The sequence below is a fragment of the Scyliorhinus canicula genome, chromosome 8, assembly GCF_902713615.1.
Source record: "Scyliorhinus canicula chromosome 8, sScyCan1.1, whole genome shotgun sequence".
Classification (NCBI taxonomy): Eukaryota; Metazoa; Chordata; class Chondrichthyes; order Carcharhiniformes; family Scyliorhinidae; genus Scyliorhinus; species Scyliorhinus canicula.
In genome coordinates, this window is record NC_052153.1 from 7,918,882 (window position 1) to 7,932,517 (window position 13,636).

Genomic DNA, 13,636 nt, shown 5'->3' on the forward strand with positions numbered 1-13,636 from the left:
GAGGGAGTGCTGCACTGGCAGAAGTGACATCTTACAGATGAGACATTAAAGTAAGCCCCGTGAGTCCTCTCAGGCGGATATAATAGATCCTTAACCACAAAGAAGAGGAATAGGGCAGCTCACCTTTGGGTCTTGGCCAGTATTAATTCCTGAAGCAACGTCACTAATCGAATATTATTACTGTTTTTTGGAGCTTGCTATGTGCAAATTGAGACACGCCGCTGGGCGGAGAATCCCGCCCCTGTGTACCAGTGTATTCTACCTTGAGCCTGGATTTGAATCTATCCCAGTCTGAGGCCATGAAAGATTCCTCCAACTCATTGCGTTGCCCAGTCTGCTCCGCATTTCTCTCCCAAAGCCAGAACTGATGGCGAGGATACTGATCCCACTCACTGGCTTCATTCCCAAGGAACCGTACTGGTGTAAACAAGCTGGGGCAGGGGCCAAACTCGAGCGGTTCGATCTTATATGAGAGGTGGCAGATGGAGTTTAATGCGGAAAAGTGTGAGGTGGTTCACTTTGGAAGGAGTAACAGGAATGCAGAGTACTGGGCTAATGGCAAGATTCTTGGTAGTGTAGATGAACAGAGAGATCTCGGCATCCAGGTACATAAATCCCTGAAAGTTGCCACCCAGGTTAATAGGGCTGTTAAGAAGGCATATGGTGTGCTAGCCTTTATAAGCAGGGGGATTGAGTTTCGGAGCCACAAGGTCATGCTGCAGCTGTACATAACTCTGGTGCGGCCGCACCTGGAGTACTGCGTGCAGTTCTGGTCACCACATTATAGGAAGGATGTGGAAGCTTTGGAAAGGGTTCAGAGGAGATTTACTAGGATGTTGCCTGGTATGGAGGGAAGGTCTTACGAGGAAAGGCTCAGGGAATTGAGGTTGTTTTCGTTAGAGAGGAGAAGGCTGAGAGGTGACTTAATAGAGACATATAAGATAGTCGGAGGGTTAGATAGGGTGGGCAGTGAGAGTCTCTTTCCTCGGATGGTGATGACCAACACGAGGGGACATAGCTTTAAATTGAGGGGTGGTAGATATAGGACAGATATCAGAGGCAGTTTCTTTACTCAGAGAGTAGTAGGGGGGTGGAACGCCCTGCCTGCAACAGTAGTAGACTCGCCAACTTTAAGGGCATTTAAGTGGTCACTGGATAGACATATGGATGAAAATGGAATAGTGTAGGTCAGATAGGCTTCAGATGGTTTCACAGGTCGGCGCAACATCGAGGGCCGAAGGGCCCGTACTGCGCTGTAATGTTCTATGTTCTATGTTCTTGAGTTCAGAGAAGGAAGCTTCCTGATGCGAACAGTACCCGGCTGGCCTCTTGCCCAGGGGAAGCCCATCAATCTGCCAGCTTGATGCTGCATTGCAGCGATCACAGTAAACACGGAGTTAAATACGAACAGCTTTGTGCTGGAATATCAGTGAGGAGCTGTCTGAACAGGTCTGCAGGGTGTGCTGTTTCGAACCAACCATGCTTGACTCAGAATCGATCGATAGGCAACAACAGGAAATGCCGTGACGGTGGGGGTTGGGGGAAGGTTTCCACATGTCCTTTGTCCACATTCTACCCCACACCAAGTTCCATTCACACATCTTTCCTGACCTTGTTCCTATACCACCGACAGAGGTGGCATTCAGCGGCCCACCCAACAGTGGACCAATCGAGGCCCTTAAGTGGACAATAAATTCCCACTTAAGGGCCTCATCGGGCCTCCTCTGGAATAGGTCCATGGCGAGCGATCATCTTGGTAGGTTTGACTCCACAAGCAGGCGGGGGGGAGGGGGGGGGGATCTCTCCTTAATCGGGGGAATCTGGTGCTTGTAAAATTGAGCCCCCCGTCTCCAAGTCATTAGACCAGGAACAAACCATAAGGCCGGATTTCCATGTGCCGATCTGGGTTGGCACGGAGAAGCCAGTATGCCACCTCCATTACCAGACCCGCCAACCTCAGGGAGGACGAGGAGGGCGGGGGGGGGGGGGGGGGGGGAGGGGGGGGGGGGGGTCTGCAAAGTGAAATCACCCACATGACTGAGTGAGCTCGGGCAGGCTGACGTGGCTGATGGGAGCCGTGTACAGCTCCATCCTGGCAGGAAGAGGGACAGCAGCAGGGAAGCAAGTCTTTATTTTTTGCCTGATGTTTGTAAACTGGAAGTTTTGACAAAGGCCTGTCGCGCAGCAACGAACTTTTCGCCACCCATTGATGAAATCGCCTCCCACCTCTCCGGATAAACCCGGCCCCGAGTGCCTTTATCTCTCTGTGTGTATAAAAGTCAGGTTAAGAAGGGATACCTGTTCAGTCCTTGGCAGTACCCGATATTGGGGTTTTGCCACGAGTAGGCCAGCAGCACGCGGCGTAGCTTCTGAACCATCTTGGAGGTCGGAGAGCTGAAGAGTCTGTTGTTGGTCAGAGTCCGGGGAAGATCTAACTCGATCTGCTTGGATGCTGCCTGGTCCTTGTTCTTGCACAGCTTCAGCAGCTCCTGGTAACGCTTCGAATCATGTCGGTCCCTTATGTGCCGAACCCACCGATTGATGCACCACTTCCAAACGTGCTGCCGGCATTCCTTCAGGATGCCGTTCCGGATCATGGTCTTTAACTCTGGCGATGGCAGAAGCTCACCAAAGCTCCTTCCCGACAGGTGGTTTGCCCATTTCACCTGGACGGCCTTCTCCTGACCTTCCTGGTTGGCTAGCAGTTGCATGGATTTTTGTTCAAGCGCCCGGATTTTGGCCAAGAGTATTTTGCCCTGCACCGGGGAAGATACCATCTTGAAGCCATATTCATCATACTCACTGGGAGAGGGAGAAAGAAACAGAGATTACTGACGAACGTAACCGCAAGTTCGGAGAAGATTAAAACATTTTCCCAGCTCCGGCAATGCACCATCTCCAGTGTCAGCTGTGGTTCAAGACGGGAGCTCACTTTCATTTCAGATACAGAACGTTACAGGTTCAAATCCCACTCCTCGAGACTTGAGCACAAATCATCCGGACCCACCACTCCCAGTGCAGTGCTGAGGGAGTGCTGCACTGTCAGAGGTTTCCGAATCGCGGATGGCATTCAACCAAGGTGGACTTTAAAAAGATTTCACTTCATCAAAGAAGGGCGGGGGGAGTTCACTCTGAGCACTGTCGACCCGCCAGCCGACATCCTAAGAAGGCTGGTCGTCACTACAGCGCTGCCTTTGGGATCTTGCTGTGTGCCAGTTGGGCACTGTGTGGGGCAACTACGGATCAATAAAGTTGCTTGTTGATTTTACGATTGTTAACGGGCCAGTTGATTGAATTTTGCAATTGTTAATTGGGCTGGTCAGATTGATCTGGCCACACTAGAGGGCAGTATAAAACAGTCACTGTAACCGTCAATTCTTTAAGCAGAACCTAGTTCGCTCAGCAAACACTCGGGTAAACTTCAAATTCTCTGCACATCTCTGCCTCTGGTGTTTGAGGTCTGCCCGCAACACCGGATATCCTATATTACAACAGTGCTAACACTCTAAATGGCCCTCATTGGCTTCGGGACACCCTGAGGCCATGAAGGATAATCGCAAATCCTTCTTCCTTCGATGAATATTTCACCCAAATTTAATTGTTGGAAGGGGATCCTGCGAACAAGAAACCGCAAAGAGACTGTGGGGTGAAGGGATAAGTGGAACATCGGACTGCGGCCCCTTGAGCCTCCGACTCCTAACAAAATAGCTCATTGGCGAAACAAGGACTGTGCCTCAAATCAGTCACCAGCCATTATCCCGCCTCCTAGTGGAGGGCGGTGGAAATTCTTGTGGAAATGGGACTTAACCAGCTTTCCAGTGTCTGTTTTTTTTCATTCTTTCGTGGGGTGAGAGAGTCACTGACAAGGCAAGCATTTATTGCCCATTCACTATCGCCCTAGATAGGGTGGAGGTGAGGGGCTGGGGGGAAAGAGATGCTGGCACAGCGATAATATCCCTGAGGCATTCCAGAGGCCCAGGCTAACGCTCTCTAGGGTCACGGGTTCAAATCCCACCACGGCAGAATTTAAATTGAATTAAATAATAAATGTGGAACGTAAAGCTGGTCTCAGTAATGGCGACCATGAAACTATCATCGGTTGCTATCATCTGGTTCACTAACGTCCTTTAGGGAAGGAAATCTGCCGTCCTTACCCGGTCTGGCCTACACGTGACTCCAGACCCACAGCAATGTGGTTGACTCGTAACTGCCCCTCTCAAACGGCCGAGCGAGCCACCCAGTTCCAGGGGCAATTAGGGATGGGGAACCAATGCTGGTCTGGCCAGCGATGCCCGCCCCTTACGGGAGAATGAAGAAAGACACTTGGAGGCCCTTCACAGCAAAGAATGAGAGGTTTTGCAAATTGGGACGCGCCGTCTCATTCTCCACTCACTTCAGGAATCCACCAACTTGGCTCCCAGGTTTAGCTTTGACCTCCAATTTCGACTGGTCGGCGATGAGCTGCTTGACCATTTCCCGCTGAGACTCCTCTTGTTTGCTGGCGCTGTCGTGGAGCTTGCGGAGCATCGACAAGTACGTGCTCTCCACCTGGCAATATTTGGCCTCTAAAGCCGCGCACTACAGCGAGGGAAGAAAAGGATTGAAACATTTAAAAACGGTTGCCGAAAGAAAGTGTCCACTGACCACTGAACGTCGCGACAGAAAATCAAAGTTTAGGGGCCGAAAGTCAGTACAAAGATCTGAGCGACGAAGGGATTGGAATGAGGAGGTGCGAGGGAGGAACTGTCTCCATTGGCAGGTGGGCTGGTCACCAGAGGGCACGGGTTTGAGACAATAGAAGATTCGGAATTTGTTTTTGAACACCAAGTTACAATGATCTGAGACATGCTGCCTGTAAAAGTGGCGGAAATTCCTTTCATTAACTTCAATAACAGTGGGGAGGTGTGGCTACGGAAGGGCTGGAGATAAAGAGATGTGATTTTGTTTCAAAAACCAAACACTAGGTGGACTACGGCTGAAGCACTCTTTGAGGGGACATGAATTTGCAGTGCGAGGAACTTTTGCAACTTCCCACCAGGGGGAAACTATCTCACACACAAACACTCTCACCCGCTTCACTCAGCTCCCTCTCAGCCCCCTTCCCTTGCGACCAGCTGTAATTCCCAACTCGGAAAACATAACAAAATAAAGGTAAACAGTTGTGACTTAATCAATAAATTGGCAGCACAAATAATAACGGGTGGAATGCCACAGGGATCAGTGCTGGGGCCTCAACTATTTGCAATGGGCGGCACGGTGGCACAATGGTTAGCACTGCTGCCTCACAGATCCAAGGTCCCAGGTACAATTCCCACCTCGGGTCACTGTCTGTGTGGAGTTTGACTTTCTCCGCTGTGTCTGCGTGGGTTTCCTCCGGGTGCTCCGGTTTCCTCCCACAGTCCATAGATGTGCAGGTTAGGTGGATTGGCCATGCTAAATTGGCCTTAGTGTCCAAAAGGTTCATTGGAGCTATGGGGTTATTGTGATAGGGCGGGTCGTGGGTCGAGGTAGTGCGCTCTCTCAGAGGGTCGGTGCAGACTCGATGGGCTGAATGGCCTCCTACACTGTAGGGTTTCTATGGGCGCAATTTTCCGGCTGCTTTTCACTCGAGCGAGAGCATATCGCGGCCGGGGAATCCTGGAGCGTCCTCTCACAGGCTTCCCGGCAGCTTCCGCGCCTCGGGGATTCACTCAGGTCCGGCGAGGCACTGCCCAGCTGGCATCTTGGCACTGCCAAGGCGCCTGGATGGCACTTCCAAGCTGACTGGAGCATTGCTTGGGTGCCAGTGCAAGGTTGCTGGGTGCCAGGGTGGCCAAAGGTCAGGGCCCGACTGGGGCCATGCCCATGAAAGGAGGGTGGAGGGGGAGTTTGAAGGATGGGGGAGTGCAGGGTAGGTAGGGCCCTCTGGGAGGTTGGGGGGGATGGCGATAGGTGGAGGTCCTGGAAGGGAGAGGGTGCTGCAAGGGGGGTTGGGGCAGCCTGGGAGGGGATCCCCATAGCGGGGTGTCCTCACTTGGGGAATGTGGGGTAGTGTCCATGTGTGTGACGGAGGTGACAATGCCCAATGGGTGGGGGGGCCCACAAGCTCACTTAGAGATCGGGGCACCCTTTCAAAATGGCGGCCCGAAATCTGAGTTCACCTCCCCCAGTGCAAAAAACAATTGTGGACTAAACTGGTGAGAAACTCCCCAGAACCCAAAAAAGTGACTCAGTGTCATTGAATAGCGGCGGGGAACACCTTGAAAAACCCGCCACAAATTGGGCGGGATTCTCTGACCCCCCAGACGGGCTGGAGAATCGCCGGAGGCCGACGTGAATCCCGCCCCTCCGCCCCAACGCCGGGTGCCGGTTTTTTGACAGGGGGGGGGGGGGGGGGCGGTTAAGTGAGTGGGCAAAAAATTGGCAGATGGAGCATAATGTGGGATATGAGAAGTTGCCCACTTTGACAGGAAGAAGAAATAAGCAGAGTATTATTTGGACATTAATTATTGATTATTAATTGGACAAACCCTTCAGAATTCTGCGGTACAGAGGGACCTGGGTGTCCTTGTACATGAACCACAAAAAAGTTAGCATGTTGGTACAGCAAATAATTTGGAAAACAAATGGAATATTGGCCTTTATTACAAGGGGGATGGAGTACAAAAGTGGGGAAGTCTTTCTTACAGCTGTAGAGGGCATTGGGTGTGGCCACGTCTGGACTATAGTCTATGGTTTGGGTCACCTTACTTAAGGGACGATATACTTGCATTGAAGATAGTTCAGTGAAGGTTCTTTAGGCTATTCCTGGGGTGCGGGGGTTTGTCGTATAAGGGAAGGAAGAACAAGTTGCGCCCCTGGAGTTGAGAAGAATGAGGGGTGATCTTCCTGAAACACTTAGGGTTCTGAGGTACCTTGACAAGGTGGACAAGGCGGAGAGGATGTTTCTCCTCATGGGAGAACCTAGAACCTGGGGGCACCAGTTTAAAAATAAGGGGTCTCGCATTAAGATGGCAAAGAGGAGGAATTTCCTCTCTCAGAGGGTCTTCATTCTTTGGCATTCTGTTCCCCAGAGAGTGGTGGAGGTTGGGTCATTGGAAAGAGGTTTTTTACCTATCAGGGAGTCAAAGGTTATCAGGAGAAAGACAGGAATGTGGAGTCAATCAGATCAGCTGTGATCCTATTGAATGGCGATGTGGGCTAGAGGGGCCGAATGGCCTCCGACTGTTCCTATTTCTTACGGTCCCGGCTGGAAAGCTGTTGGGGAGGGTGCAATGTCTACCCTGGGCTGTCCCACTCAGCCACCCCATACCTTCATATCCAGAGCCTTCTCCCGATCAGCGGTTGCCTGCCAAAGCTGGGTGACCTGGTAGATCTCAGAGTTTAAGAACTTGTTTTGGGTTCTGTAAGCCTCTTGATCGTCCTGCCGAAAAATAATTCAAATCGGTGACTTCAAAGTAACAACAGTGTCTGATTTCTTATTTTTCTGGTAAGTGAATTTGAAGAAATGCGACCATAATTTCTTCATCAAAGAATGTGGGCTTCTTAAAGAGAAAGTATTTTATAAGCCATCAGAGTAAGTATTGATACAGAATCTCCAGCCCCGGCCTCGCTTTAGTTCGAGCAGGTTCTTGCTGTTTTTCTCTAACAAACTCACAACAACTTTCAAACTAAACTAAATCTTCTCTCAGCAAACGCAATGATTTGGAATATGCGATAGAGTGAAGTCCTCATTGACATTCGAGTTTTAATTTGGCAAACAACAATAATCTGCATTTATGTAGCGCCTTTCACGTTATGCAGTGCCGATCCCGTCAGATCTCGCAGGGCGTAACAAGCCGGGTAAATCTGGCGAGATTGGCAGGCCACGCTGCGCCCTGCGTTGGCCGTGGCCGTTAGATCGCGCCCTCCATCTCCACTCCGTTAGTGCATTCCTCAAAAACAACCTCTCTGACCAACCTTGTGGTCACCAGATCTCCTGGTGCATCTTGGTGTCAGATTTTGGTGGATGATTGCTCCTGCGCAATGCTTTGCGACGTTTCAGAACGTTAAATAGTCTGAAAATGAGAGATGGGCCTTTCAAGAGCAAAGAGACACTTCTGCGCCCAAGGACTGCCAGAAGTTTGGAACTCCTGCCAACTATTCTAGATGTATCTATTGGGATCAAAGGCTATGGGGAGAAAGCAGGATTAGGCTATTGAGTTGGATGATCAGCCATGGTGAATGGCGGAGCAGGCTCGAAGGGCCAAAAGGCCTCCTCCTGCTCCTATCTTCTACGTATCTATGTATATATTGTCCATTTTAAATCTGATTAGAAAAGGCTTTGTTGGCCAAACTTTGTGAAGGGATATGGGGCAACATTATGTGGAGTTAGGAGACAGATCAGTCACAATCTGATTGAATGAAGGAGAGGCTCACAGGGCTAAATGGCCTCCTACTGTTCCTGTACACATGTAAGTTGTGATCAGCAATACCCAATTACCTTTAAATGTGTAATTCTCTCCTCCAGTTTACTCATCGCGTCTGCGGTGTGTTTACTGCAGTTTTCTGGTAGGGTGCTTTCGTTGGCCATCTGCTCGGAGAGTTTCAGGATGACCTCCTGCTTGGCGTGGTTCTTCTCCATCAGCAGCAGGGCGTGCTGCTTCAACTCATCGGTCAGGTCCGTCTGCAGCCTCAGGCTCAGCTCCAGCTCCCGCTTCTCCTTCCCCAGCAGGCAGGCCCGGTTTTCCAGCTCCCCGATCTGCCTCACTTTGTGCCGCACCAGCTCCAAGCGGGTGGCCTCGTCGGAGGAGAGGTACGAGGTGCAAGCCCTCTTCTCCCGCTGTGCGGCCTCAAGGGCTCTGTGCAAGAGCCTGACCAATTCCTGCCACAATAATCAGAAAACGTCAGCGGGCAACTTATTATTCTCTCTCCCCTCCCACCCCCAAGAAAAACACGCAAAGCAGATCTTGCAATCCCATCTCAAAAGGAGGAAAAAATTAAACTAATTAGGTTCTGGCGAGAGAGCAGAGAAGGTCAACCAGAATGATACCAGCAATAAGGAATGTTAGTTTATGGGGAAAGATTCGCAATTCGGAAATGACTGTTACTGGTCCGAATGGACTTCCATTTTAAGGTATGGCTGACCAGTTTGGAACAGTGCCAGTTATTTCCCAATTTCTAGGGCAGCATGGTGGCCTAGTGGTTAGCACAACCGCCTCACAGCGCTGAGGTCCCAGGTTCGAATCCCGGCCCTGGGTCACTGTCCGTGTGGAGTTTGCACATTCTCCCCGTGTCTGCGTGGGTTTCGCCCCCACAACCCAAAAATGTGCAGAGTAGGTGGATTGGCCACGCTAAATTGCCCCTTAATTGGAAAAAATAATTGGGTAATCTAAATTTAAAAAAAAAAAAATTCCCAATTTCTGCTCGTTCGTCCTCCTAAATCAGGACCTGGATTCGATCTCCCTGGAGAAGGGAAGGTCATTAGCCTTTGGAATTCCCTCCCCCACCAATCCACTGCTCTTTGGGGAAGATAATTCCACAGATAACAACCCTCCAAGAGAGGGAATACCTCTTCGTCCCCATCGTAAATGAGAGACCCGTTATTCTGAAACTGTACGCCCGAGTTCTAGATTCCCCCACGAGCGGATTCACCCTCTCAGCATCCAGCCGCGACCCTCAGAATCTTAAATGTTTCAAATCGCTTTGAACAAGGTGAGTGGTAGGAGCTGGAACACACCGCCCTTCCATCAAGCCTGCGCCACCTTTCAATAACGACCAAATGCTCCACCTCAATTTCCCAATTGCCACATCTCTAAAAACCTAACAACCTCAGTCTTGAACACACTCTGCGGGCGAGCGGCCTTCTTCAGCAGGACACGTGACAGAAAACACAGTGCGGCGTTTCATGAGGATTTGATGTGGAGATGCCGGCGTTGGACTGGGGTGAGCACAGTAAGAAGTCTTACAACACCAGGTTAAAGTCCAACAGGTTTGTTTCAAACACCAGCTTTCGGAGCACTGCTCCTTCCTCAGGTTCACCTGAGGAAGGAGCCGTGCTCCGAAAGCTCGTGTTTGAAACAAACCTGTTGGACTTTAACCTGGTGTTGTATGAGGATTTAGACTGTGATGGTGTCGGACATGAAAAGTGGTCACCATATTTCACCACTTCCACCTTACCTTAGTGACATAATGCATTGGGTAGAAAGAGACAGTGTTGTGCAATTTGGGCCGTGACTTTGCATAAAACGTCCAACATGGATCGAGAACGGGTGATGGTGACATAGTAATAATAATAAGCTTTATTGTCACAAGTAGGCTCACATTAACACTGCAGTGAAGTTACTGTGAACAGCCCCTAGTCGCCACATTCCGCCGCCTGTTCGGGTACACAGAGGGGGAATTCAGAATGTCCAATTCATCTAACAGCACGTCGGGACTTGTGGGAGGAAACCAGAGTACCCGGAGGAAACCCACGCAGACACGGGGAGGACGTGCAGATTCCGCACAGACAGTGACCCAAGCGGGAATTGAACCTGGGACCCTGGTGCTGTGAAGCAACAGTGCTAACTACGTGCTCCCATGCCACCTGTAGTAACATCACTGGGCTACAAATCCAGAGGCCATGGTTAAAACTCTGGGGATATGGCAGCTGGTGGAAATTAAAGTCAATTAATAAAATCCGGAATTGAAAGCTCGTTGCAGTCATGGTGACCATGACAATATCATTGGTTGGTGTAGAAATTTATCTGGTTCACTAAAGTCCTTCAGGGAAAAGAATCTTCCGTCCTTACCCAGTCTGGCCCACATGTGACTCCAGACCCACAGCAATGTGGTTGAGTCTTAACTGCCCCCTGAAATGGCCAAGCGAGACACTCAGTTCAGGGGCAATTAGTGATGGGTGACAAGTGCTGGCCTTGAATCCATACAAACCCTACAGTGCAATTCAGCCCATCGAGTCTGCACCAGCCCTCTGAAAGAGCACCCTACCTAGGCCCACTCTCCCGCCCCATCCTTATAACCTAACCTGTAAATCCGTGGAAACTAAGGAACAATTTTGGAACGGTTAATCCTGCACATCTTTGGACTGTGGGAGGAAACCGGAGCACCCGGAGGAAACCCACGCAGACACGGGGAGAACGTGCAGACTCCGCACAGACAGTGACCCGAGACTGGAATTGAATTTGGGTCCCTGGCGCTGTGAGGCAGCAGTGCTAACCACTGTGCTGCCCTGCCGCACCTTGCTGGCGATGCCCACCATGAAAGAATTTTAAAAGGTAAGAATTATTCCAACAGGAACTTATGGCTACAATTGTACAAGGGAATGCACCTTTCGTGACTTTATCACATCCTGAAGTGCATCAATCGCAGCTGACCTACTTGTGTTTGGGGACGGTAGCCATTTCGTACAGGATAAAAAGTAGCAATGGCAATGAAACCACAGCATGAGAAACATCCCTGATCTGCCCTATGTGGATGTGGCTGACAGCGGTCGTTGCTCAGCGGTTAGCACTCTATTCCCCTTGAATCAGGAGATTGTGGGTTCGAACCCCATTCAAGATTCTTGAGCAGCGTCAAGGGGCTGCTTCACTGCCACAGACACTGTAGGCGCAATTCTCCCCCCCCCCCCCACGCCGGGTGGGTCCCACCACGCCGCCCCGGAACCCGCACGCGATTCTCCCACCCCCCCAAACAGGCGCGGCGGAATTTACGGCTGGCCGCTCAAAGAATCGCCGCTCACCATTTGTAACGGGCAAGCGGCAATTCTCCAGCCCGGATGGGCCGAGCGGCCTGCCCAATACGACGGGTTCCCGCCAGCGCCGTCCACACCTGGTCACTGCCAGCGGGAACAGCGCGGGAACACTGGGGGGGCAACCTGTGGGGGGGGGGGGGGGGGGAGGCGTATCCAGCACCGGGGGGGGGGGGGGGCTCAAAAGGGGTCTGGCCCGCGATCGGTGCCCACCGATCGGCGGGCCGGCCTCTCTGAAGGAGGACCTCCTTTCCTCCGCCGCCCCGCAAGATCTCTCCGACATTTCTTGTGGGGCGCCCGTGGGGAGGACGGTGCGCGTAAATGACACGGCGCTGCTCCTAGCCCCCCGGGGGTGGGAGAGTAGGGGGCGAGGAGCGGCCTCCAACGCCGGAGTGAAACACTCCGGTTTTCACTCTGGCGTCGGCACTTAGTCTCCCGATGGGAGAATCTCGCCCTGTCCTTCAGGCGAGATGTCAAACCGCGACCCCATCGGCCTTCTGAGTCGGACGTCAAAGATTCCCAGCCCCAATCATTCTGAAGAGGAATTGAGGTATTCGCCAGGCTGTCTTGAATCCATATGTATGCCTTAACCAACATCACTGAAAGGTAGGATACGGCTATTATCTCAAGTGTGTTTTACGGGAACTTGCGGAGAGCAAATTTTCCTATATTCCAAAGTGACTACATTTTAAACATTGCCAGTAATGTGATTTGGGGCGCTATATAAATGTAAGGTCATTTTTTTCAATACCCCTGAAGGACCTGACAAACCATCGAAAGTGATGGGGGGGGTGGGGATTGCAGTGACATAGGGAAAGGAAGGGGCAGTGGGACTAATTGAATTGCCCTTTAAAGGGCACAGTCTGACTCAGCCAGATGGGCACCTTCTATACTGTCCCAGCCATTGATTCTACAACCTCGGGAGAAATGCAATTCAGGTAATTATTGCTGCGATCTCATTCCGCGAGTTAATGATTGCCTTACCCTCTGTGCGTTAAGCTCGCTGGTAAGTCCCAGGATGTCATTGTATAACCTGGCAGTTTTGTCGGGGGCAATCTCCTCCTTCCCGGGGTCTCGCTCCAGAGTCGGCCGAGTGCTATTGTGTCGAATGGTCAGTGATTTCAAATTGTATCCTGAAAACTTTCGACTTGGCGCCTTCTCCCCTTCCTGCTGTGTGCCTCTAACTTTAAAAAAAGAAGAACAGGCAAACACTAGATCATTACATATTGCTGTACGCACTGCAATGGACATTTAATGCCTGGAGGGCCAATCAGTGAGATCACAGCCCCAATGCCTCGATTGGTGAGTAAATTTAAAACCATCATCACTGGGCTGAACTCCACTTTAGAGGAAAATCAGGAGAAATCTCCCACATTTTTATAGCAGATGCCGCGGTAGATTTAGAGGATGATGTAACGCGGAGGGAAGCTATTCGGCCTAGCGTACATATACTGATGTTTTGAAGGTGCTCCCTCACACGTTGCCCTGCAGGGATTCTCCATTTCACAGGGCGGCGCGGTGACGCAGTGGTTAGCACTGCTGCCTCACGGCGCCAAGGTCCCAGATTCGATCCCGGCTCTGGGTCACTGTCCGTGTGGAGTTTGCACATTCTCCCCGTGTCTGCGTGGGTCTCACCCCCACAACCCAAAGATGTGCAAGGTAGATGGATTGGCCACGCTAAATTGCCCCTTAATTGGAAAAAACAAAATTGGGTACTCTAAATTTGTTTTTAAAAAAAAGAGATTCTCCATTTCACTTATTTATCCAGATTCCCAAGGGCAGCACGGTGGACTAGTGGTTAGCACAACCGCCTCACGGCGCTGAGGTCCCAGGTTCGATCCCGGCTCTGGGTCACTGTCCGTGTGGAGTTTGCACGTTCTCCCCGTGTCTGCGTGAGTTTCGCCCCCACAACCCAAAAATGTGCAGAGT

At 51.1% G+C, this 13,636-nt stretch overlaps 1 protein-coding gene across 1 annotated transcript in view; it reads right to left on the bottom strand.

Moving 5' to 3' along the window:
- tbc1d2 (TBC1 domain family, member 2) overlaps positions 1-13,636 on the bottom strand; it is a 73,565-nt gene that overhangs the window by 9,558 nt on the left and 50,371 nt on the right. The window contains exons 5-9 of the mRNA XM_038804110.1: positions 12,692-12,891; positions 8,462-8,842; positions 7,292-7,402; positions 4,394-4,578; positions 2,299-2,802 (exon numbers count right to left, since the gene is read on the bottom strand). Of these exons, the coding sequence (XP_038660038.1) occupies positions 2,299-2,802; positions 4,394-4,578; positions 7,292-7,402; positions 8,462-8,842; positions 12,692-12,891 (1,381 nt within the window). The remainder of the gene's footprint in view (positions 1-2,298; positions 2,803-4,393; positions 4,579-7,291; positions 7,403-8,461; positions 8,843-12,691; positions 12,892-13,636) is intronic.